This window comes from Onychostruthus taczanowskii, unplaced genomic scaffold, assembly GCF_017590055.1.
Source record: "Onychostruthus taczanowskii isolate IOZ18803 unplaced genomic scaffold, ASM1759005v1 scaffold75, whole genome shotgun sequence".
Lineage (NCBI taxonomy): Eukaryota > Metazoa > Chordata > Aves > Passeriformes > Passeridae > Onychostruthus > Onychostruthus taczanowskii.
This window is the reverse complement of record NW_024505339.1, coordinates 2,560,274-2,584,503: the sequence shown is the minus strand read 5'-3', so window position 1 is coordinate 2,584,503 and position 24,230 is coordinate 2,560,274. Positions and strand designations below refer to the sequence as shown.

At 58.4% G+C, this 24,230-nt stretch overlaps 1 protein-coding gene across 1 annotated transcript; it reads right to left on the bottom strand.

Moving 5' to 3' along the window:
* Positions 1 to 43: 43 nt before the first annotated feature.
* On the bottom strand, positions 44 to 23,583 carry TMEM132E (transmembrane protein 132E). Its single transcript, XM_041423037.1, has 9 exons — positions 23,511 to 23,583; positions 11,565 to 12,465; positions 10,282 to 10,422; positions 6,541 to 6,733; positions 6,222 to 6,365; positions 2,650 to 2,855; positions 1,790 to 2,069; positions 1,521 to 1,712; positions 44 to 1,072 (listed from the first exon to the last, which is right to left on the bottom strand). The coding sequence occupies exons 1-9, from the start codon at positions 23,581 to 23,583 to the stop codon at positions 44 to 46; spliced, it is 3,159 nt and encodes a 1,052-aa protein (XP_041278971.1).
* Positions 23,584 to 24,230: the final 647 nt, after the last annotated feature.

The window sequence follows — 24,230 nt, the reverse complement described above, 5'->3', positions numbered from 1 at the left end:
CGTGGCAGCCCCTCCCTCCCGCCCCGTCCCCGCTGCCCCTGCGTTAAGCGATCTCCTTGATCCTGCGGATGTAGTTGTGGAGCTCCTCGGGGTCCTGCAGCCCCATGTCCTGGCACACCCATTCCAAGTCCTCCTCATCGGCGATGGGGATGGAGTTGTAGGCCAGCTCATCTGAGGGCATGGTGGCGAAGGTGGTGAACTTCACCCGCTTCCGTTTGGAGGTGGGTGAGTTGAGCGGGTCCTCGCTCTGGTCCCGCGTGGAGCCCCCCGAGGAGCCGTCCCCACGCCCGTGCACCTGGCTCTGCACGCTGGTCTGCGAGCTCCCGCTGCTGTGGTGGTCCCCGTGGCAGCAGGTCTGCACGTTTTCCAGCGGGTTCCCCGGGCTCTCGGGCTGCGGGGAGAGGTCATTGTGAGCCCGCAAGGGCTGCCCATTGCCCAGGAAGACCCAGTGGTGGGAGTGGTCCATGTTGGTCTGGCCTTCCGGCGGGATGCGCTTGTGCCGGTACTTCAGCACAAAGACGATGCAGTTGATGAGGAAGACCAAGATGGCCAGGCAGAAGACACCCAACAGGGCGTACATCCCGATCTCCAGGTCCGTCAGCCCCCGCGTCACCTGCACGAAGCCGGTGGGGATGGTGGGGAAGTCCTCGGTGGGGTGAGAAGCGCTGGACATCCGGCTGTCCTGGCTCGGGTCCGCTTTCCTGTCCACCTCTGCCCGCAGGGTGGTGCTGGCCCCGGCCTCCCCCAGCCCTGGCCTGCTGGACACGTGGTCGTAGTCGTAGGTGGGGTCCTCCTCGGACCCGAAGTGGACGCGCACGGTGGCCAAGGCCGTGAAGAGGACGCTCTTGCGCTTGGTCTTCTGGCAGCTCTCGCAGATGACCAGCTCTGCCCGCAGCAGCTCCCCCGCGCCCTCGCTCTCCGCCACCACCAAGGGAAACGCCCGGTCCTGCGTCACCGACACCACCTTCTCGTCCAGGCTGCTCACCACCAGGTTGTAGTCCTTGGGGTCGTACAGGGACAGGGGGGCTGTGGTGCCGTCGCTGTAGGAAATCCACAGGCTCAGCAGCGCTTCCTGAGGGACCAACACAGGCACCGGTTGCCCAGCAGGAGGCCAGTCTCACCTGCACCTCTTTGTCCATCCCCCATCCACCTCTGCGCCCAATTCACCCTTTATCCCTCCATAATCTGTCTTGTTCCAACCATCCCCTGTTTTTTCTCCTCAGCCTGTTCTTCTCTCCACATTTCCTGTGCTTGCCCAGGCTCTACCCAAATCCCAAATGTGGCTACCAGAGCTGGGCCAGGAGCTGTACAGGATTCCATCCCTCCTCTTTGTCCCCACAGTTGTGTCCTCTCCCCAGGCTTGGATCACAGGTGTCTGTGAAGGTTTCTGGGGTGTTTTGGGGTCACCAGGGTGTCATGAGGACAGGGGGTGCTGTGAGGGCTGGAGTGTGGGCAGGATTTGGGAGGAGGGGGTTGTACCCCAAGTTCCCCCCCAAGCCTGGTTACCTCCCCGGCCTCACCTGCTTGAAGAAGCTCAGGGTTTGCTGCACGGACGTGCGGGCGATGATGGTGTGGCTGTTGCCAGGGCTGGGGTGGAGGGACAGCGAGAGGCTGGAGACCACCTGGGCCTTCAGGTCTGTGATGCTGACCTTCTCCTCTGCCACTGTCACCAGTGTCTCACCCAGCACCGCCTCCACCAGCGGGGACACCACCTGCAGGGGACGAGGTCCCTGTCACCGCCTGCCAGCCCAGCCAGGCTGGCAGAGGGGGGAAAGGTGGCCAGGGGTACCTTGAAGAGGGTGGTCCCTGGCTCCCGCCCAGCCAGCGTGGAGCTGTCCACCATGTGGGCCACCCGCGGGTCGTCCACGCGCATGAAGTCGCTGACCAGGTCGGTGACCTCCACCAGCCAGTCCGGCCCCAGCATGGTGACCACCTGGCCCGTGCCCTCGGCCGCCGTGGTGTGGAACTGGGTGAAGACCTGCAGCGTGGAGTGCTGGTACTGCAGGGCACAGCCCCGGCTCTGCTTCCGCTCATCCTCGTCCTCCTCGTGCTCGCTGTCCCGCACCGACCTGCGGGACAGACGGATGGACGGACGGATGGATGGATGGATGGATGGACAGGGCAGTGGGTGGGAAGTGTTGTCAAGCTCCCCACACCATGGCTCCTCAGCCCCCCTCAGGAAAGGTGGCCAATAAGGGAAAAACACGATGTCACCAAAAAATGGTGGCTCCTGGGCAAAAGATGCCTGTTGTCCATGAGGGATTCCGGGGATTTAGTAGGATGTGGTAACAGCAGGGTCACCAGCATTCAGCCCACTCAACAAATGAGAGGACAAGGTATCTCTGCTTGGTATGGATACCTGGAGGTCTCTAGACTTCAAAAAAGGGACTTGGGATCTTGGCTGTTTCCAGAGAACATTTGACCACTGCCAAGGAGGGATGTTCTCCACCAGCCTCACTGTGCAATTTATTCCTTCCCCATAACCTGTGTCCATGACTTCTCCCCTTTCCACTGAAGACCCCTAAGATGCCTCTGTCCCCACCACCTTTAAAACCTCCTCATGAAGTAGCTGAGCAAGACAATTAACCCGTGACCACCACCTCCACCATGCCTTCTCCAGGTTGGCCAGTGCAGCTCCTCAGCACCCACCTCCTGTCTGGCAGGATGGGCACCCTCCAGCCCTTGACCTGGCTCAGCCGGGCATCCGAGAGCTCGATGTGCAGGGGCAGTTTGGGCACCCACACCGTCATCTCCAGCGGGGCTGACAGGTGCTCGTAGGTGAAGGTGACCCGGGCGCTCATGGAGCCCCGCGACTCCTTCCCGCTGACGAAGACATAGTCACAGCTGCTGGACACCTGTGGGACAAGAGAGGATGGGAATGGTCCTGTAGGCATGGCAGAGATCCTGGCAGGGGGCTGGAAGAGCAGAATGTCACCCGGCATGAATCCAGTTCATGCCGGTCCCTGGAGCAGGGATGCTCCCTCCTCCTGGAGATCCTGCTCAGAGGGAGGTCCACACCCCATGTCCACCATGCAAAGTGTGCCCTGACTCTCTCACCACACCAAGAACCTCCACTTGGTGCCTCAGCTTCTCTTTGGCCTCCACGCTGAATTGTCCCTGAGCTAGAGGCACCCATGGGTTCTTCCCAGAGGTTGCAAATTGCTCAACCTGGAAATTTGCCCCAAAATCTCCTCCAGAGGAGGCAGCAAGCATAGACCTTTCTCATGCCTGTCCCCACCAGTGCCTTGTTCCCATCCCTCCTGTTCACCCCAGGGCAAGATTCCTGTGGTCTGAATGAATCCTTCTGTTCCTTTTCTCGCTCCTCCTCTATTAATTCCCACTTATTCAAATGCCATTAGTGAAATTCACTGTAAAACAAATCCATCCTGCGGGGGGTCACTCATTATCGCCCGCCTGAGCCAATTAAAGAGCTCAGGGGACACCAGGCCAGCACCTCCCAGGGTTTGAGCTCAGCTCCTTCCCAGCCAGAGTGGCAGAAGACAACCAGAAGGGGTGTCCAACCTCTCATCTACAGCAGCCCCATGGCCCAACCCCGATCCCCTGTCAGGGATTGCATCTGATTTGTTGGATGTTGGAGAAGAACAGAACCCATTTGCTCAGCCAGCAGCACTGAGCACCTCAACAGCACAGAAGAGCTGATTTCCAGCAGTCAGGAATCCCTGGATTTTCTGATGGCTGATAAAGGGCTGAGGCCAGGCTGCAGGTGGCTGACAGTGGAGGTGACAGCATCCCTGTCTATCTCCCAGCCTATTCCAGGAGCACCTCTGGGCAACCAGATGCAGGAACTCTGTATTTCTGAGCCCACAGCAGGGTTTGACTTCTACAACAGCTCCAGGAGCCCGATGCATGGTGCCCGTGGTCCCCTGGGGGTGGTGGAGGAGGCAGAGCCCTGGACCTGGGCTCCTGGGGACACCCCTGAGCACAGGAGGGAAGGGCGATGCAGGAGGGTTTGTTCCTTGCCTTCCTATCAGAGGTACCAGCTCAGCAAGTCTGACAAGACAATCTCATCCGTGGCGAGGCAGTGCCTGAATAAAGATGAGCTCCCAGGTGAATCCTGCAGCAGAGGATCTCCGGATATTGTGCCATTTATCACAATAAACACGATGGGCTCTGCTTGCATTACCTTGGCTAATAAACCCCCCGGCACCTCCTTCTGGGCACCACTAGTTCTGCAGCCGGGAGGGGGTTGAAACTATGACAACAAAAAATCCCTGCACACCAGGCCTGTCCCGAAGATGGAGTGACTGCAGATTAGCTCGGAAATGAAGCTTGTTCAGGGAAACTTCCCGGATTTACGGCGAGGTGTCAGGAACAGAGAGGCTGAGGGCTGCCTGGGCTCCCAGCCAAGGCACTGCTGCCTCCGCTGCTGTGGCCAGGAGTTCCTGGCTTGGCACAGGGACAGGCAGGGGATCAAGGGGACACAGGTTCTCCAGGGCCCCCAGGAGTGGGGAGAGCCACCATGGTCATGGTGGTGGCTGTGGGTGAGCAGGCTCCCTGAGGATTGGTCCTATTGAGCTCCTGGGGGTTGGAGTGTGGGGTTCTCAGAAGGGTCACACACAGGTGAGGTTGAGCATCTCCCACTCCCTGTGTGACCCTCCACAGCCCACAAGATCACCACCTGTTTTAAAAATAGGGGTTGATTTCCATACTACCCTGAGTGATATCGTCCTCCTGTACACCTTTGTCACCCTGTGTCACCACAGAAGGGGTTGAGCATGACAACTCCCACTCATGCTCTCCCACCACATCCTTCAGAGCCGCATCCACACCAAGCCCAGGACAAATTCCACGTTACACAAGAGAGCAACCACCAGGGAGCCACCCCAGAGCGGGGAGAGGCAGCTCCCCAGCCCGCCCTCACGTTAAATTATTTACAGTAACAGATAGCACATCCCACTCCGTAAGCTGTGATTTATGGAGCAGGTTTAGAGCCCTGACACCGCAATCATACTCCCCGATCTCAGCAGGTAACTGAGAGCTCCCTCGGAAATTAAGCTCCAACACAAACACCAAATAACTCAGCAAGAAATTGCGCGGGGCTCCGAGCGGGATGAGAGCCGGGGCCGGAGGGCTGCTCCCTGCATTATTCATTCCAGCTACCGGGCATGTGCCTGCTCCCCCCAGGTCTGGGGACAGAGTGTCAATAGATTTATGAGCAGAAAGGCAGCACATTAAACAGTTTAAGTGTCTTGGAGTCCATCCTGAAGTGTATTATTGCTCCAGTGTTTTATCACGCTGGGGAGGACTGGGGTACATAAATTAGAGCTGGTCCTGTAAATCCCACGGATGTGAATTTTAGTCAAGAACTTGGGTAAGCACTTTGTGGCACTGGATGTCCCCCATGGTGGGTGACACAGCCCCATGGAGAGCGAATCCCAGCAGGGACAGAGCTCTGCCATCACCCCTGTGGCAAAGAGGAGGAGGAGCTACGGCCCCCCGGAGAATCCAGATCCCATTCCTGCCCCTGCCCAACTCAGCAGAACATGGAAAGGGAGAGCTGGCTGGGTGCATGCAGGGAGAGGGGTGGGAGGTATTCAGGAGAAGGGAATGATGTCTGGGGGCGGATGGATGGATGGATGGAAATGGTGGCAGAGTGACACGGGCAGGTGGGCAGATGGATTTATTCAGGGATGGAAAAATGTATATGGATGAACAGGGCTGGTGATGGAAAATTGGAGGGTTCAAGGATCAGGGGTTGCCTCGGGGCTGGGGCAGGGAGACTTTGACATTGGCCCCATCAGCACCTCTCCCACCTGGATCTACCCCCTCAGGTCCCCTTTTCCCTCCATCATTCCCATCTCACCAGTCCCCTGATCCAATCAGGACATCAATGTCACTCAAAGCCCGAGCACGGGTGCTGATGGAGCGTGCAGCACAGCCCACAGTGACAATATTTCCCCTTATCAGCACTAACTGTTGTGATAACCCACAGTTACTGCTGCTGCCTGCTGTCAGTGTGGGAGCATCCCGTGGCCTCTCTGGGGACAGTGACAAAGTGTCTTGTCCTTCTCCTAGCAGACCCCAGGGACAAGTTTGCAGAGACTGGAGCCACCAAGAGGTTGACGCTTGGTTTGGGTGGGGTTGTGAGCCACAACAACTCAGTCACCAGTCCCAGCCCAGGGTGTTGTTTGGGCCAGCACTCCTGGAAGTACCCCAGCCACTCATGAGGGTCACAAGACCCCCCTCCCCCCCACACCCACCTTGATGATGTCCTCGTTGTTGGACTTGCACTCCACCATGGCCGAGACATCCACGATGACGCCGCTCAGCTCGATGGCAATCACCTTCACGGGAATGGCCACCGTGCGCCCCGTCAGGATGGCTGTGTTGATGATCTCTGTGTCCTGGGGGTGGCGAGGAAATAGCACCATCGTGTTAGAGGGCAGAGAAGGACCTGGGTGTGGGTGGGATGAATGGATGGAGGGATGGATGGAGAGGTGCTATAGGGCAGGTGATCAAACCCTCAGGGGGTGCCAACCTCTCAAAGCAAGTAACAACTGAGGGCAGGAACCTGCTCACCATGGCCAGGGGCACAATGGCTCTGATGTCCCTCTGGATGACCGTCAGCTCCGTGACCACCTTCTCCAGGTCGGGCGGGGGGTTGCGGCCCCGGTAGTCAATGTGCCACATGATGCGGCGCGTCACCGACTGGCTCGTGAAGTTCTCCATCTCGAAATCCAGCTGCATGATCTCAGATGAAGAGTCCCCATCCCTGGGCAGGGGGACAGGAGGAGGGGACACAGTGAGGTGGCTGTGCCAGGTCCCACAGACACCCTGGGATAAGCACCAGGCCATCAGAGTCCCCAGCAGGTCTCCTTGGTGTCCTCAGGCTGCCAAGGGGGACTGGCAGTGGGTGCCACCCAAACCCAGCAACCCTGACCCCACCTCTGCAGAGGCTGCTCCTATGGGATCCTGCAGATTCCCATGGGAATCTCCCAGTGCGAGACAGAAATGTTTTTCACCACTGCCCCCAGCAGGACAAAGAACCCTCATCAGCTCTGCCAGGGCTGCTGGGTGACATCACGGGGTGGGCGTGTGGCCATGGCCTCTGGGGACAGTGGGTGGCTGCTGGCCTTGTCTCCCTGACCCCATCTTCCCAGCAGTGTGGATAGATTTACTGCTCCTGCCTGGACACTCATGTCCCGCAGGTCAGATCCCAAGTGTCCCACACCGAGAGCAATCAGGAATGACAAACAAGTGTCAACACAGGAGCTCAGCCCAAGCTGCTGACTTTACAGGCCTTTCCAATGGGATCCCATAGGGAAACTGAGTCACAGGAGAGTTTCAAGCCCAGACTGCAGGTGGGACAGCACTGAGCTGGGACATGGCAGAGCTGTCCCCAGCCTGTGAGGGAGGATGAGCAGGGGACAGGGAAGAACAGCCTGGAACCATCAGCTCAGCAAGCACACACAAATTAATGCCAGGGCTGAGGACAGCAGGACATGGAGCTAAAGGACAGGGTGGACATTATCTCTGTGGTGTCCCCAAGGCAGGACATCGTGGCTTGGACACAACCCCACAGCTGCAGTATAAATTATTCCTACTCCCCATGCCTACAATCAAACCTTGCCAGACCTGATCCTGCCCTCCCAGCTCTGCAAATCCATGGAGTGACTCAGGGTTCGACTCTGTCCCAAGTCAAACTTCACTGCTCCCCAAAATTTGAACACCCCAGAGGAAATCCCAGAGCCCCCACAAACCACAATTGGTGAAAGCCCCCCAGAGCCAACGAGGAGGGGAGGAGAAGTGAAATTCCAGTGGGAGGGAAGCCAGGACTGGCTTCGCTTTCAGCTCAGCGCGGCAGCAATTGAGAAGGTCCCATCGATCTGGGAAAGCAGGGCACAGCCAGGTTTCTCTCTAATCAATATCTAATGAGTGACAGGGAGCAGGGAAAAAGGAGAGCAAGAGCTGCTCCAGGCCACAGCAAGCCCTGATCCCTGCTCTCTTCTCCCTGATCCCACAGCAGCCGTGATAGGCTTTGCAGTGGAGCTGATCCACAGCGGCTGGCGGGGTCTCGCTCTGCCCCAAGGCAAATCTGTGGTTCAAGAGGAATCACCAAAGGCCACAGGGAATGAAAAGCAGATTTGGCAGCTCTTTCAGTGCCAGGAGTATCAAACCCAGCTGGGAAGAGCAGGTCCAAAGGCAAAGCGGAGCCAGAGGTGGTGTGGAAATGGGACTCCTTGATGTGGGGTGCACCGAGGTGTCCCAGGAGCACTGCCAGGCTCAGCCACCATCCTCTGCCCTCCCCAGCTTGACATCCTCAGAACAAACAACAGCCAGGCTGCCAGCATTGGGGAAACAATTAAGGATGCAGCTGCCGGGGTGTAAAACACCTCAAATTGGCCATTCTGAACCCAAAGCTCAGGGCTCACAGATACTACCTGCAGAGCCAGTGCTGCAAAAGACCCCAGAGCCCCAGCACAGCAACTCCTCTGTTTGCACAGGCTGGAGGGCAACACGGTTTAGAGCCATTCATCCTCTCCATTCTGTTAATATTTCATGGAGTTGTTTATCTAAAAGGTGATTGTAATCACTTTAAATTCCTCCCCCGTCTCTAACCTTTGGAGGCTGATTGGAAGCGGTGCTGGCAGCAGGAGAGGGGGAAGGGCAAGAGGAGCCCACTGCTGGCAGCTCTGCACCCTGTGCTGTCAGATGGCTGTGAGAAGGACAGGAGGCTAGAGGACTGGGGACACTGCTAGAGCAGCCATGGGACCGTGGCTGCTTTTCCTGCCTAGGGTAAGGATTAGGGTTACGCCTAGGGTTAGGGTTTGGAAAAGCACAAAGCCCAGGGCTCCAGGCACACTGCAGCTGAAAAGAGCATCCCAAGGGCAAGGCAAAACTGCCAAAACATGCCTTTCCCCATAGCTTTTTCCCTGGAACTACCCCTAGCCCTAGGCAGGAAAAGAAGCCTAGGACTGAGGCTGGGTCCAGGGAAAAAGCTGTGAAGGAAGGCATGTTGTGGCAGTTTTGTGTTCCCCCTGGGATGCCCTTTTCAGCTGCAGTGTGCCTGGAGCCCTGGGCTTTGCGCTTTTCCAAACCCTAACCCTAGGCGTACCCCTAGCCCTAACCCTAGCCCTACCCCTAGCCCTAGGCTGCTTTTCCTGCCTAGGGCTAGGCTTAGGGTTACTGTTTGGGTTTGGAAAACCACAAAGCCTAGGGCTCCAGGCGCACTGCAGCTGCAAAGGGCATCCCAAGGGGAACACAAAACTGCCACAACATGCCTTCCTTCACAGCTTTTTCCCTGGAACCAGCCTCAGTCCTAGGCTTCTTTTCCTGCCTAGGGCTAGGCTTAGGGTTACTGTTTGGGTTTTGAAAACCACAAAGCCCAGGGCATTCTGCAGTTGTTCCTCCACAGCTTTTTCCTTGGAACCAGCGTTAGCTTTTTTTTTATTTTTTATTTTTTGCTGGCTTCTTTTTGGAAGCAGTGGGCTGGTATGATGTAAAATCTGATGTCCTGGTGAGAAATGCATTCTGCAGTTCTTTGGATGTCACACCCAAGCAGGCAGAGCTGAGGTGATCTTATTTTCAAGAGTTTGGCCCCCGAATTTCTTAGTTTTGGTGTAAGGACAGAGATGTGTGGAGATTTCCACAGCAGAGGACAGGAATTGCTTGAGCACATCCAGTTGCTCCCAGGTACTGGAGACACTTGTGTCCCTTTTTCCAAGACACAGTCACAGAAATCACTCGTTTTCCAGCACTTCAGAATCTTTCCTGCTGCAGTTTTTGACCCCATGCCCACCCCCTGCCCTCACATGCCATGTCCTGCCAGTCTCACATCTCCCCTTCCAGCTGAGAACCCTCTGAGGTCTCAACTTGGCATTGTGGGTCCTTTCTCCTTCAGATCATTCTCACTTTCATCGCCAGGGCTCAGCTGCTCTTTCCCAGCCTTTCCCAGAGTCCCAGGAATGTGTGAGCAGGGCAGAACTGCCTGTCTCAGGTGATGACTTGGATCCTGCTCCCCATCCAACACTTACGCATCACTTTAGGGCTCAGATGGGACCTTGCCTTACTCCCCTTCCTTCCCAGTGGAGACATCAGGATAGACAGCAAAGAGCTGCTGCTTCTCACAGCATTAAAACCTAATAAAAAAGTTAAAATTCTTCCACCCCACACTAAGGAATCCTCCATAGCTTCACAACTCAGCCCTGAAATTCTCAGTTTCCCCTGCCAGCGCCCAGGTGGCACTGCAGCCATCCAGGGAGAACTGCTCCAGACCCAAACCCAGCACTCCCCTGGCATTCCCAGAGGTGCAGCTCTTACCTCGGCCCGGCCCCATCCACCTTGGACACGTCGATGGTGGCCGTGGAGTGTTTGCCACCCGTCAGCAGCTCCGAGCTCACCAGCCACTGCCCGCTCCTGGACTTGGTGCTGAGCAGGTTCACACCTTTCTTGGCCTTCACCCTGAAGAGAGCAAGTCAGGGATGGGTCCTCGCCCTCAGGCACTCCTGGGTCCCCTGGGACACCCTGCCATGGCACAGTGGAGTTTTTCCCCTGATCCCTTCAGGCTGTGGGAGGCATCACCCAGGCTGGCAGCAACAGCCCATTCCAGCTCCTCTTTCATGGCATTTTGTCCCTCCAGTCACTGCTCCAGAAGGATTTTGGTGTGGGGGGATAGAATATAAGAAAATAAAGATGGTGCAGAAAGTAATCTCACCCCTAAGGAGTTGCAGATGGGCCAATTACCGAAGATTAGGTCAGGCCTGACTTTAACAGGCCACAGCTATGACCAGTGAGAAGAGTGCTGTAAAAGAGAGGGTTGGCTGGTTGGGAAGGGAACTGGAGCCAGTTGGCTGCTTTGTGAGGAAGAAAGAGTCAGTGATCTGAGGAGCTGCCCACAAGAAAACACCAAGAAGGTATGAAACTTTTGTGATAAGGAGACAACAGTATGGAACTTTTGCAATAAGATGACAACATTTTGGACCCTCAGCCCAAGTGCTGACCCCAGGCATTGGGATCCCTGGGGTGAAGGACAGAGGAGCCTGGAGCACCACATCTCCCATTCCAGGAGCTCCCTGCTGGTCCAGAGGCCACAGGGACACTTGCAAGTGCCCTTTGAAGAGGTGTGGCCAGGGCTTGTATTCCCATCTTTAGGGACACGCTAAAGTGATGGGGGTCCCCCTGCACACCTGCCCACACTGGGGTTCCCAGCATCTCCTGCCCACTGCCCCATTCTGCTCCCATCTGGTTCTGGGGCAGGAGGAGGGGATATGGGAACAGTCCTCACTCCACAGCAGCCCTAGGGTGGTGCCACACCTTGTCTCCAAAGTGGCTGGGAATAAACCCAGAGCTGCTGGCAGGATCCCAGTGCAACTGGGAATGCTGGGAGAGCAAAGGCAGCAGTGCACAGTGGCAGTGCACAGATGTCCTGCGTGGACAGCCCTTCCCTTTCCTGCGGGAAGCTCCCACTGCAAACCCACGTTCCAGATATTCCAGACCTGCTCCAGCCTCCAGCAGATCCTACAAACACCACATCCTCCTTCCCACAGCTGCTTTTCCACACCCACCTCTTGGCAAAAGCAGCGGGAACAGCCCCAGGGCCTCACCTGAGGGTGAAGTGCTCCACCGTGGAGTTGGACATCAGGTAGAGGAGGATGCTCAGCACCTCCCCGGGCTTCAGGGGCTTGTCGGGCAGGCGGATGAAGACGTTTCCATCCAGGTGATGCTCCTGCAGGGCGGGCCCGGGCGGGGGCTGCAGGAGGCTGACGCTGCCGATGCGCAGCAGCGGGTGCTGCGTGGGACCCTCGGTGCGGGCGCCGCCGGCCCCGCGGCGAGCGGCCGCGTCCCCAAGGCACTGTCCGGCTCCGTCGGGCGCGTGCAGGGTGTAGTACAGCTCGGCCTGCTGGCTCTCCCCCGGCACCACCTCCAGGCTCTCGGGGCTCTTCCTCCTGCCCAGCGGCACGGCCGAGGGGCCGAACCAGGCGTGGGGCAGCTCGGCCTGCACCAGGCACATGGCCAGGCTGCCCCGCAGCCGGCACGAGCTCTTCAGCTCGCGGGCGTCGCGGAAGGCATGGAGCCGCACACAGGGCAGCCGGTCCGTCACGTCGAAGTCGTCCCAGTCCCGGCCGGCCACGTAGAAGAGCACTTGGACCACGGGCTGGCTGGCCACCAGCCGGGGCTGGACGATGAAGGCGCGCACCTTCCAGTTGACGGTGAGGCGGTCGGGCACCTCCAGGGTGCTGGAGGGCTGCAGGTGCTCCTTGGGCAGCACCAGCCCCGTGCTGAAGGGCCCCAGGGTGACGTTGAGGACAGGCAGCTCCTTGGTCTGGAAGACGACGAAGGGCTCGGAGCGTTGCAGAGGGGCGCTGCCGTTGCCCGCCGGGCTGGCTCCCAGCTCCTTGAGGAAGAAGGCCAGGCGGGTGTTGGACAGGCGGTAGCTCACGGGCAGCAGGATGGCACCAGGGGGCTCGGAGGGCTCAGGGCTGGGGGCTGGGCCCTTGGCATGGGCTGCAGAGGGGAAGGAGAGTGCAGGTTAGCATGGGCATCCCCTCTGGAACAGCTCCTGAGCAGGGAACGCTGAGCCAGGTGAGAGTGGAGCAAGGAGGAGTTGGAGTTTCAGCCCCCAAACCTCTGAGAAGGGCAGCAAGAGCCTGGCTGGGTTTCTGTCCCACAAACCAAAAATGCAGAAGATCCCAGGAGCTCGAGCAGGATGGTGCCTCCTGACAGGTGGCAGCAGCCTCACCAAAGCCACCCTCATGGGATGGGATGTCCAGGGTGTGCTGAAGCCACATCCAGCCTGGTGTTGTCCCTGGGGAACTTAAAGCACCAGTCACCTACCCCAGCACTGCCTGAACCAGCACAAACCCTTCTACAGAAACGGAGGGCTGCAGGTGCTCCTTGGGCAGCACCAGCCCCGTGCTGAAGGGCCCCAGGGTGACGTTGAGGACAGGCAGCTCCTTGGTCTGGAAGACGACGAAGGGCTCGGGGCGTTGCAGAGGGGGGCTGCCGTTGCCCGCCGGGCTGGCTCCCAGCTCCTTGAGGAAGAAGGCCAGGCGGGTGTTGGACAGGCGGTAGCTCACGGGCAGCAGGATGGCACCAGGGGGCTCGGAGGGCTCAGGGCTGGGGGCTGGGCCCTTGGCATGGGCTGCAGAGGGGAAGGAGAGTGCAGGTTAGCATGGGCATCCCCTCTGGAACAGCTCCTGAGCAGGGAACGCTGAGCCAGGTGAGAGTGGAGCAAGGAGGAGCTGGAGTTTCAGCCCCCAAACCCCTGAGAAGGGCAGCAAGAGCCTGGCTGGGTTTCTGTCCCACAAACCAAAAATGCAGAAGATCCCAGGAGCTCGAGCAGGATGGTGCCTCCTGACAGGTGGCAGCAGCCTCACCAAAGCCACCCTCATGGGATGGGGTGTCCAGGGTGTGCTGAAGCCACATCCAGCCTGGTGTTGTCCCTGGGGAGCCTGAAGCAGCACAAACCCTTCTACAGAAATAGGCTGGCTTCATCCCAGCTCCATCCCTGCTTCCCAAGGCACAGATGCTGAGTTTCTCCAGAAGCTCATGACCAAAAGTTACATCCAGGTTAATTTTTGGCTGGCAGATCCCACCATGTATTTATTATTATTATCAAGGCTTTCCTTCTGCTTCCAGCTCCCAGATCACCCAGGGAAGGTGACTAAACCAGCCCCCAGACCTGCTCTGTCCCCACACCTGCCTTAAGGGTGGTGTCACAGCCAGTCTGTCACCTGCCATCCATCCAGGGGTGTCACCCACACTGTGCTGTCCCCACGTGATAAACCTGTCCCAGACCAAATTTTTCCAGACCTGGTGGAAAGGTGACACAGATGATGTTGGTGCCACTTTGTGAAAACCCCAGCAGCGCCCAGGACCCTTCAAAACTCCCCTTTTCTCCTTCATTTTGATCAATTTTGCCTTAAAAAAATAACTCCAGGGCTGGCAGAGCAGGGAACCCCTGCCAGCCGAGGGGCAGAGCTGCCCGAGCCCCTCGGAAGGATCCGGTTACCGCACTGCAAGCAGAAGGAAAACCCATGGAAATCTTCCCGGGAAAGGCGGCCGGCGCCCGGCACGCGTTTTGCTGGCAGCTGCGGGAGCCTGGAAGACATCTCAAGGTCTTTGCCTTCTCCAGCGGCTGCCAGGAATTCCCAGGAGGGCTGGATCCCCCCCGCTCCCCTCGGCTCCCCGCCAGCCCCCCGCATCCCCCGTTCCCGGCGCTGATTGCAGCCGCTCCCAAGCGGCTCCCGAGCAGCCGAGCCCGAATTACCGGTGTCAAACGGCGAGGAAAGGTGGGATGTGACGGCTCCGCTCCCGGCAATCATTCAGCCCCCTTCCCCACGGGGGCTTTGGAGCGTGCCAGGAGCCGGAGGATTTTTCCAGCCCTAAAAAGTGGCCCCAGCCGCTTTCCTCGGGGCTCAAGGGATGCAGGAACCCCCGGCCCGAGCGGGGAAGTCTCTGCTGCGGGGCACAGGGGAGTTAAACAGCTTAGAGGGTTCATAAAAGGATTAGCACTGGATAGGGGACAGGCAGAATCCGCATCCCGGCATGGAAGCTGTCCCGGAGCCAGGCACAGAATTCCCCGGGGCTGTGGGAATGCTGGGGACGCGCTGCCACAGCTCCAGCCCCTGCCACCCCATCCCGCTTGCTCTGCCTGTTTTCCCATCTCCCGGAGAGGCAGGAGCTGCAGGAGAGGTGCTAAACCCTGGGAAGCACCCCTGGGTGCCCCTCTGCTCAGTGATACCAGCACTGAGGGGCTTTCTGCCCTCGTGATTCATGGAAGTTGTTTTCTGCTGTGAAAGGTGAAGGTTTGCATCCTCCTGCCATCCCCAACAAGTGGAAAAGGGGATTTTTTCCAAGGCATGAGATTATTTGAGGGAGAGGATCCAGCAGCTGGAGCGACATGAGCTGGACACACTTGGGTACAGGGAAAGGGCTTTGCTCAACCCACACTGAAACAGCATCAGACTTCAGACCTCCAAAATCTCCTGGGTTTGGAGCAGCATCAGGACATTTCACAGGGAAAACCCATCCAAATCCCACCCAACTCACTGCCCAGTGCAGCCCCAAGCAAAATCCAGCCTTGAGGTGCTGCAGAATTTCTGGTGTCACCCTTGAGTGGAGGACAGTGAAGCTCTGTGCCCCCCTGGTGAGCACCCAGTGCCTGCAGTGAGGGGCACCCTCTGTCACCCACCCTCTCTCACAGGCCTTGGGTGCGATTTGGCCCCTCCAGCACCCAGCTCCTCCCTCCCTCCGTGGGGATTCTCTGCTGGATAATGAGGGTTGGGTGTAGCAGGACGAGGAAAACTCCTCCCAAACCCGTTTTGGTGCCGCAACGGGGACACGCAGGTGGCCCTGTCACCGAGCCCTGCGCCCCGGCCGTGCCAGCTGGGGCGGGGACAGGGCCAGGCCGGGCTGGGCTGGAGATTAATGCCATGGCCATGATTAGTTGAGCGCCGCAGGATTGGCGGCACCCAGGGAAGCGATTTCCTTCCCAGAGCAAATGCATTTAAATGATGCTCTAATCTGTAGCCGGCAGGGGACGGGAGCGGCGCCTCCCTTCCCTGGCCCTAAACTAATCCCGACAGGAGAGGGTCTAACCCAGGCTGGAATCACAGAGAGCTGTGGGTGAGGGAAAGGGGGAATAGGGATAAATAAAACTGGATGGATGGACGGACGGACAGCAAGAGAACAGCTCCAGGGGAAGGGAAGGGAAGGGAAGGGAAGGGAAGGGAAGGTCCCAACATCTTAAGAGATGGAAGAAGGGTGCCTGGAAGGAGACAGGAAGGGTGGACAGACACCACAGCTCAGGAGGCTGCAGTCCCCACTGTCCCCTGCCCTGCTTCCTTGTCCCCCCTGGGAGGGGAGGTGGCCTCACGTCCCCCCCTGGCCGGGTCTGGGGGACAGAAGGGTTAAGCCCTGCCGGCTGGCTCTGCTCTGCAGCCCTGCTGCCGCTGTGCTGAGCGGGATTTGCAGCACCTGACCTGCATTCCGGGTTTATTGGGCCGGCACTGAGGGGCCCATATGGCCCTTCCAGCCGGAGCACAGCTCTCCGTGCCTGGCCACATCGCCACTGGCCCGGGGGCTTCCCGAGCCCCCCGGGCCGAGGAGCCACCCTCAGCCCCACGGCAGGACGGGGCGGGACTCCCGCGGGTCCCCTCGGGAAGCCGGGGGGACCTGCCCAGATGTAAACACACCTTTGTGTTTGGTGACCCCTTTGTGGAGCCCTGCCAGATGTGCCCAGACACGGGGCCAGATGGGCCGAGCTGCTCTGCCCGCCGGGGAGGGCACGTGGGGACAGTGGCAGCGCCCTCCAGCCCTGCCTTAAATCCCAGACCTGGAAAAAACAGCACCCAAAGCCCCTGCACATCCTCCCAACATCGGGTTTAAGTCATCATCTTCATCATCATCATCCTCACTCCTGATGCAGGGGATGCTGGGCTCGGCCAGCCTGGTGGAGAGGAGGCTGATGGACAGACTGCATGGAGCCACCAGCTCAAACACCTTCCTCTCCTGAATCCCCAGAAAATGGGGCACAGGCAGAGCCTCCCCATCCTGCTGCCTCCATCCCTGCTTCCACCTGCTCTCCCGAGGCTGGACACCCTCCTCCTCCTCCTGTTCCCCTGCTCCAGAAGCAGCAGCTTAGCTCAACCCCAGCTGTCGTCCCTCAGGATCACTGCAGCCACGCTCCAGGGGGGAATCTTGATCCTGGCTTATCCCCTGGGCCACAGCGGGGGCTCCCGGGGCTATATCCCCACTTATGGGGGGAAATCACACAGGGAAAGCCCTGGAGAGGAGGGAGGGCAAGTTTGAGGTCAGCCCTCAAACTGAGGGTTCAAAGCTCTCTGGATGTTAATGGGTGGCACTGGGGGATCGATGGATGAACGCAGCTCCAAGGAATGTGGGACTCCAGGTCCAGTTCTCACAGCTCCTGCCAGGCTCCCGTGGTGTCCCAGCTTGGAACAAGGCAGGAGAGCTGTCCCTAAAGCAGTGACTTGAGCTGCCATAGTGATAAAGCCATCCCCAATGCCCAGGGAGGGATGGAGGGGGTGTCACTGCTGCTGTCAGAGGGCTCCACCCCAGCTCCCAGCCCGGCACGGGGCTCCTGTGGAGGAGGTTTGGTGCCCACCAGTCCCCAGGACCACCAGTGCTCCTTATTCCCAGTCCCAGCGCCATTCCAGGGTGACAAGGTGACAATTTTAGCCCTGAGCAGGGTGATGATGGCAGGACATGTCCAGAGGAGTCGGTGTGGTGATGGATACCCCCAAAACCCCGAGAACCAGGAGCCCCCAAAGAGGACAGCCAGCCTGGCTATTCCCCATGGGACACCAGCATGGAGCTCTCACTTCCCTTTGCTTCCACCCCACTCCCCTGAGCATGCTGTGGATCCCAGGCCCAGCCCCAAAATCTGCTGGTTCAGGCTTTGCCACCCCACCCACTGGGACCAAGCATGAAGGGGAAACAGGGGTGGCAGAGCCCCAAATCCCTGGGATGTGCCACATCTGGAGCTTCTAGAGATGCCCCACAGCTGGAGGTGGTCCCAGGGAAGGGTCAGGCTCAGGCATCTCCCTGCCTCTCCCGGAAATCCCTTCCCTCCTCATCCCACAGCACCAATCCTGCCACCCTGACTCCCACCCCACTGGGGTCAGCACCTCAAACATCCTAAAAACCAACAAAAAGGGAGAAAAGAATCCTCCAGGCCTCCACCCACAACTCAGCCAGCCCCAGTATGTGCCCCTCTCCACTCCACACTCCCAGGGTAAAAAAAAAAACAAAGTAAGAGCCAGGAATTAAACACAAACCAAAACTAGAAAATACAGAGAGACCCTTCATGAAAACCTCCTAAACATTCCCTGCAGGCAGAGCCTTGGAAATTGGTTTTGGTGACATAAATGACAACAAGCTCCCCCTTCCCTCTGATGCATCCAGGGCCTCCATCTCCAGTCCCAGCTAATTGGAACTCAATTAAGTGAATAATTGTTACAAATGTGGAATCACCTTCCCCTGGCACACAGCGGGGAGAGCGTGGGAAGAGCAGGATGCAGGGATGCTCCTGGACCTGTCCAGGAGCCATGGCAGGGATGAGCTGGGAATTCCCATGGCTCTGAGGCTAAACTGCTTCCCAAAATCAGCCTGGGGTAGGAACTGAGTGGAAGCTGGATGGGATTGGAGTCCTGGGAGCAGCAGGAATGGATTCTCTAACACAGGGTTGTGCCTGGTGAGCTTTTCTTGTAGATCACCAAGATTTCTCCCTCTCCCAAAAGTCCAACCTGGCTTTTCCATCAGCAGGAGCGATAAAATCCAGTAACAGTGGTAGAACATATCCTGGAATTTTTTTGGGGGGGAGAAGCAGCATGGAGCAAAAGGGAACCATTCCAGCAGTGCCCAGGGCTGTGCTTCCCCCAGGAAATTAATAAGAGGGAATAAACAAAACAGGGGAAAAAAACCCCAAACAAACAAACCAGAGACCTAAAGGAATAAATAAATATGGCTTAAATGGGATGTGCCGTGCAGAGGCACAGGCTGCCATAAATTCCTGGAGCCAGCAAGGCTTTTACACAGCAGCTACTTTAGAGCAATTTCCACAAATCACGCAAGGGACAGGCTGGGGGACAGGGAGGAGAAGGCCTTTCCAGGGGAGGGAGAAAAAAGAAGAAATTAATTAAAATGGGGGGATAAAAAAAGACAGGGAAGTGGCTGATTATGAATGTCCAAAAAGGAATAGGAGGGGACAAACGGGACAGCCCCTGAATGTTCTGTGGGGCTGCTGGGCTGGGGGAGCCCCACGCTGGGAGCAGCCCAGGTGACTTCTCCTAAAATCCCCCCTGGGGAGCCAGAGATGGGAATCAGGGACAGCAGCTCCTGAGGGACAAACCCCCCAGACCCCAGTGTGGGGACAGAGGCAATGCAGGGACACCCCCAAGGCCACGTGCCCTGCTCGGATCATCCCATCCCCTCTCCGTCCCTTGCCAGCAGGGCCAGGAGCAGGAACATCCCCCCAGCACCCTCTGAGCACTGAAGGTGCCCCCCAGGCTGCCCTGCCCAGCACCCCAGGCTGTGCCCAGCAGCACCTTCCAGAAGGATTCGGTGCCAGCTCATTCCTTTCCCTCTGCTGGCGCGTGGTGGAGCCGGATCCGATTCCAGAGGCACCCAAGGGAAATCCAGCCCCAGATCTCAGCTTTGGGGTCCAACATCAGCCCCAGACCCCCAAAAGCAGGGCTGGGAACTGGTGCCAGCTCAAACACAGCTGGAATTCATCCCCTTGCCTCGCTCCAGGAGAGGAGCTGATCCCGCAGCCGCACCGAGCCGGCAGCAGCAGGGATTGCATTTCCAACCTGATTTATCCTCCAGAGCAAAACCACAGCTTTTCCTTAAAGGAAAATAAATGAAAAATTAATTCATTCTCATGTTTTGCCAGTCCTGGGGAAGAGCTCAGAGCAAACCCAAACTCCTGCAGGGGACGGGAGGTGACAGCACCACGTGAGGTGGCAAAGCCACCCCAGCAGCACCTGCTTGGGCTTTAGGGAAAATCAGGATGACAAATATTATGCAGGTAGTGGGAAAATGCTCACCAGAAGGTGACAGTTGCTTCATCAGAAGATTGAATTTGCCTTGCTGGTGGTGTCTGCCCCAAGACCACAGCAGAGGTGAGGGGGAACGAGGGACATGGGACAGGTCAGCAACAGGTCAGGGAACAGCTCAAGGAAAAGGGAGAGGCACATCCTGAGGATCAACCTCTCTGTGCCAGCCCTGGGGTGCTGGTGGCACAGGTGACAGCCCAGAAATCCCCCAGCCCAGCTGGTGCCTCCCCAGCATGGGGATGTCTGGGACACCCCCGAACGTGGCTGGAGGAGGCGAGAGCTCCCAAATTCCTGTTAGGGCAGCTCCAGCCTCCTTTTCCCTGGGAAATGGGCAGCAGGACTGCCTCACTCCACCCCACTGAACAATTTCTCTATCTCCCACCACAACTCCCAGGGGAGATTCATCCCCAGAGCCACCCCTGGTGCCCCCAGCCCCATCCCAGCGTGTCCCACCCCAGGAGCAGCCACTGCCCTGCCTCCCTGCCCAGGGGGCTGCTCGTTAGCAGAGCCACATATTTAATAATAAAAGATTCTGATTAGATTAGCAAGAGTGACCTTTTCCAGATGGATGGGACGCTCCTGTGGTGGCAGTGACAGGCGCCACGCGGGAGGGGACACCCCAGCAGCTCCCACACACCCAGCACTGGTTTGGCCAGGCAATGCAGGAGCCAAAAAAAAATCAGGTTGTGCTGTCCAAGCAGCCCTTCCCTCACCCACCATCCCCCAGGGTGATGCCACATCCCCCTGACTCCCTCCACAAGAGGGTCTGGAGCTGGGATGTGCTGATGGAATGTTGGGGATGCTCTGCAGGGATCCTCAGTTTTCCCTTTTTTGTCTTTATTAGGATGCAGAGGAGCTGGGAGAGGGACCTCAGCAGCTGGAGTGGTTTAAATAGTAGCATTAAAAAAAAATTCTCAAGGAAATAGCCAGGTTTCTAAAAATTCCTGAGCAATCCCCAGCCAGGGGGTGCTGCCACCCCATCCCCTGCCTCAGTTTTCCCCAAAAGTACAGGTCTGGATGAGGACCAAACCCTGTGGCTGGTTCTCCCCAAAATCATTGCTCAGAGGATCTCCTTCAGCCTTTTCCCTTCCCTCAAAAACACCAAGAGGGCAAAAGGGGAGAAAAAAAGAATTTCCCAGGGGGGTGCCCAACTTCACAGCCCTAAATCCCAGCATCGGGCTGGGATTTCAGTTATTGGGGTTTGCAGGAGCTGGAGTGGGCTTTGGGATCACACACGGACACTCCAGAGCCAAAATCCAAAAGGAATATCCCTGCACATCTCCCTTTTCTGTGCACCAAAAGCAAAACTTGTGCCAGCTTTAACTCAGGCCGGGTCCTCTCCCCTCACCCATCTACCAAAAATCCTATTGCCCCTTCCCTGCTCCTGGGGATGCTCAGCTGCTCCGAGCCCATCCCAAAAGCCGGCCTGGGGGCTGCTAACCCCGGGAGGGGTTCCCGGGGCACATTCCCGGTGTTCCGTCAGCAAAGGCTGGTGTAGGTTCCCGCTTCCCGGCAAGTTATGGCACATCTCCACCTGCTGGTGTGAAAACCCCGGAGCTGGAGCCGCTCACAGGGACGGGCGTGGGGCTTGGGGTGTGTCCCCCGCTGGGTTTGGGGTGTCCAGGCTGGAAACCCCGGCAGGAATGGAGCCCTGGAGCGCCATCCTCCTGCCCCAGGCCCGCCGGCCTGGGCTGTGGGGGGAGGCAGGGATGGGACACACGGGGAGGGCAGCACAGCCCAGCAGTGGGGTGGGATGGGATGGGATGGGACATGGGATCCAGCACAGGACCCCAAACCTGCCCGGAATGCTGGGACAGGATCACCCAGCAGAGTCTCCGGGCTTTTTTGGGAGCAGGGAAACTGAGGCACGCTGCAGGGAGCTGAGGGAAGGTGCAGAGTCCAGGTTCAACCCTACAGACAGCTGAAATCATCCCATAAACCCATAAATCCCCCGTGCTGCATCCCAACAGGTCCCAACACAACTGCACCGAGCAGACACCACCAGCATCCATGCTCCACGTGTCCATCTGTCTATCTGTCCATCCTGGGGCCATCCCACCCCAGAGATGCCAAAAAAAACCCAAAAATCCCATTTCTGGAAGCAGCTGAGCTGGGGCCTCAGCCAAGCAGCTCCCGGGGAGCACAGCAGGAGTGAGGCTGGCACGGAGGGCTGCTCTTAAATAAAAAACAAGGGAAAAGGGAAAAAGGGATGAAATCCTGCAAGCAGGAGAGCAGGGCACTGCTTCACCACGGGCTGACCCCGCTGCCAGCCCGAGCCATTCGGAAGCAGAATCAGGAGCTCTCCGCGGCTTTTTCCGCTCCCTCTGAGACCTTTATTTGTCCACGAAAGGCCAGAGAGGGCAGCTGAGCGTCCTGGAAGGGGAATAAAAACTCCTGGCAGAGGTTTCCCTTCCCGTGGGCACAGGCAGCATGGCCAGCCCTGACACAGGCCACCCTCTCCCACCTCTTGGTGGCATGGGGGACCTCCCAGTGACAGGGACATCATATCCCCCTGTCCAGGGGACAGATCCAGGCCTGACCCAGCAAGTTTGTGGGGTCCCAGCAACAATGGGGGATCAGAAATGCCCAGGAGGGGATGGGGAGCAGGGGGCACATCCAGCCCCTGCAGCAGAGGCCGTTCCCCATGGATCACATTCCCACAGCCCAGCCAGACAGCTGGATGTGATCCAGGGAGATGGGGCAGGGAGAGATCCTGCTTCCCTCCAGGCTGCCAGACCCCCGAGCTGGTGCTCCCAACGAGCTCTGCCAGCAAAGCCTGCCTGGGGAGCGCCCCAGGAACAGTCTGGGGTGGGAACAGGGAGCTCTGCCACCCCTGAGGATGCTACGGAAAGTTGTGGCTCCACAGCCTGGAGCATCCCTGCTCCTCCACTCGGCTCTGAATTTCCAGGGTGGAAAACACCTTCCAGCCCCCACCAATGCTCCCAATATCCCCCTCCTCCTTTTTTCACTCCTCCTCAAGCTCCTCCAAGAGCCTCGTGTGCTGCAGATGCCGGGAGAGCCCAAAGTGCCTTGGCCGTGGGCTGTTGGTGTGGCACAGAGCCGGGCACGGTCCAGGGATCCCTGCAGCTCCTGGAGGGATCACTTGAGCTGGGCAGTGTCCCCAGGACACCCCAAGCCCGAGGCCAGAGCCAGGTGCCCCCCCAGACTGCAAACAGCCCCTGCTCTCTGCTTGGCCGGGCCAGGGAAAGCAGCTGTGGCCAGGGCTCGATTTTAAATGGAAAGCATCCACAAAAATCATTCCTGGAAACCAGCCCCGTGTCCCCCGGGGTGCGTGACCCCTCGCTGGCCTCGCTGGCCCATGACAGCCCCCAGCAGCAGGTGCTGTCACCGGGGCAGGCCGGGATGTCACCGCAGCCCGGCGGTGGCACGGCAGCGGTCGGGATGCGACTCAGAACAAGGGGGTGCAGGGCCCCCAAACCCCACGGCTGGGAGAAGGAGAGGGGGGGGATGCCAGGGGCTGCACCCCCACTCCAAAATGCTGCCACCTGGGCAGAGCTTGCCCAGCAACTCGGCGCAGACCGGGGAAGTGTCTGGGTGGGGGTCTGGGGGATCAGCGAGTGGATAATAGCGGATAAACCCCTGATCCTGCCGCTCAAGCAGCTCTGCATTAAGGAGACAAGAGTCGGGGGGGCCGGGGGACACCCCCTCGCCTCGTGTGTCCCCCTGCCACCCTGCTCGCAGGCCAGGCTCAGCCCAGCCCGCTGCCAGCACTCACAAACACAAGCTGTCATTTTATTAAGCCAGCAATAAACTCTAATCTTCACCCATTTGGCTTTGGGGGGGCACGGAGAGAGCCAGGGAGGGGGTGGCCGTGGGAGGGGGGACCCGGAGGGGCAGGGGGTGCCCCGGAGGGGCAGATGGTGCAAAGCCCCGTATTGCAGGCGTATATAATATAGAGATGTATTTATAAATATTGCCCCCCCCATCTCCCCCGGTGCCAGCACTTACCGGGGAGCAGCAGGGAGCAGAGGCAGCAGAGCAGCGCGGCCGGTCCGGGCAGCATCTTCTCCGGAGAGGCCATTGCAAGGTGGGGGACAGCCAGGAAAAGCGGGGGGAGAAAAAAAAAACCCGAGGCACCCCAGCGGCGGAAAAAAAAAAAAAAAAAAAAAAAAAAAAAAAAAAAAAAAAAAAAAGGAATCCAAACCAAGCACCAAAAAACCCGCAGAAATCCCCCTAAATCCAACCACGTGCGAGCCGGGAGCAGCAGCCAACGGCGGAATTTGGGGAGGGGGGGGGAACCGGGTCAGGTTAGGGGGGGCTCGGCTTTGCCCCCCCCAGCTCAGCGAGCAGAGAACCCCATCTCCGGTCCCCCACCCCGCACCCCAAAGCTGCCGCAACCCCCCCCCAGTGCCTGCAGGGCGGCCGGGGGAGCGCCCAGCCGGCGGGGGAGGGTCCCCCTCCTCTTCCTCCTCCTCCTCTTCCTCCTCAGGAGCAGCGAGCGGGGGGAGCAGAGCACGTGGAACCCCCTCCCGGAGGCAAAAGCAGCCCCGATGTGCGGATGGAGGATGATGCTGCAGGGTGCGGGTCGCCAGCCCCCCCTGCACGGAAAGAAAAATCAGAATTCCAAGCGCTGTTCTTCCAAAGCGGAAAAAAAAAAAAAAATTAAAAAAAAAAAAAACCAAGAAAACAAGAAGAACGTAACACAAAAACCACAACCCAGAGCCGGGT

Excerpts from the sequence above, each read along its gene's own strand:
- TMEM132E (XM_041423037.1), bottom strand. The coding sequence starts at position 23,583 with ATGGCCTCTCCGGAGAAGATGCTGCCCGGACCGGCCGCGCTGCTCTGC. Across the intron at positions 2,070-2,649 it reads CCCATCCTGCCAGACAGGAG|GTCGGTGCGGGACAGCGAGC; the intron begins GTGGGTGCTGAG and ends TCTGTCCCGCAG. Across the intron at positions 1,713-1,789 it reads CAGGGACCACCCTCTTCAAG|GTGGTGTCCCCGCTGGTGGA; the intron begins GTACCCCTGGCC and ends CGTCCCCTGCAG.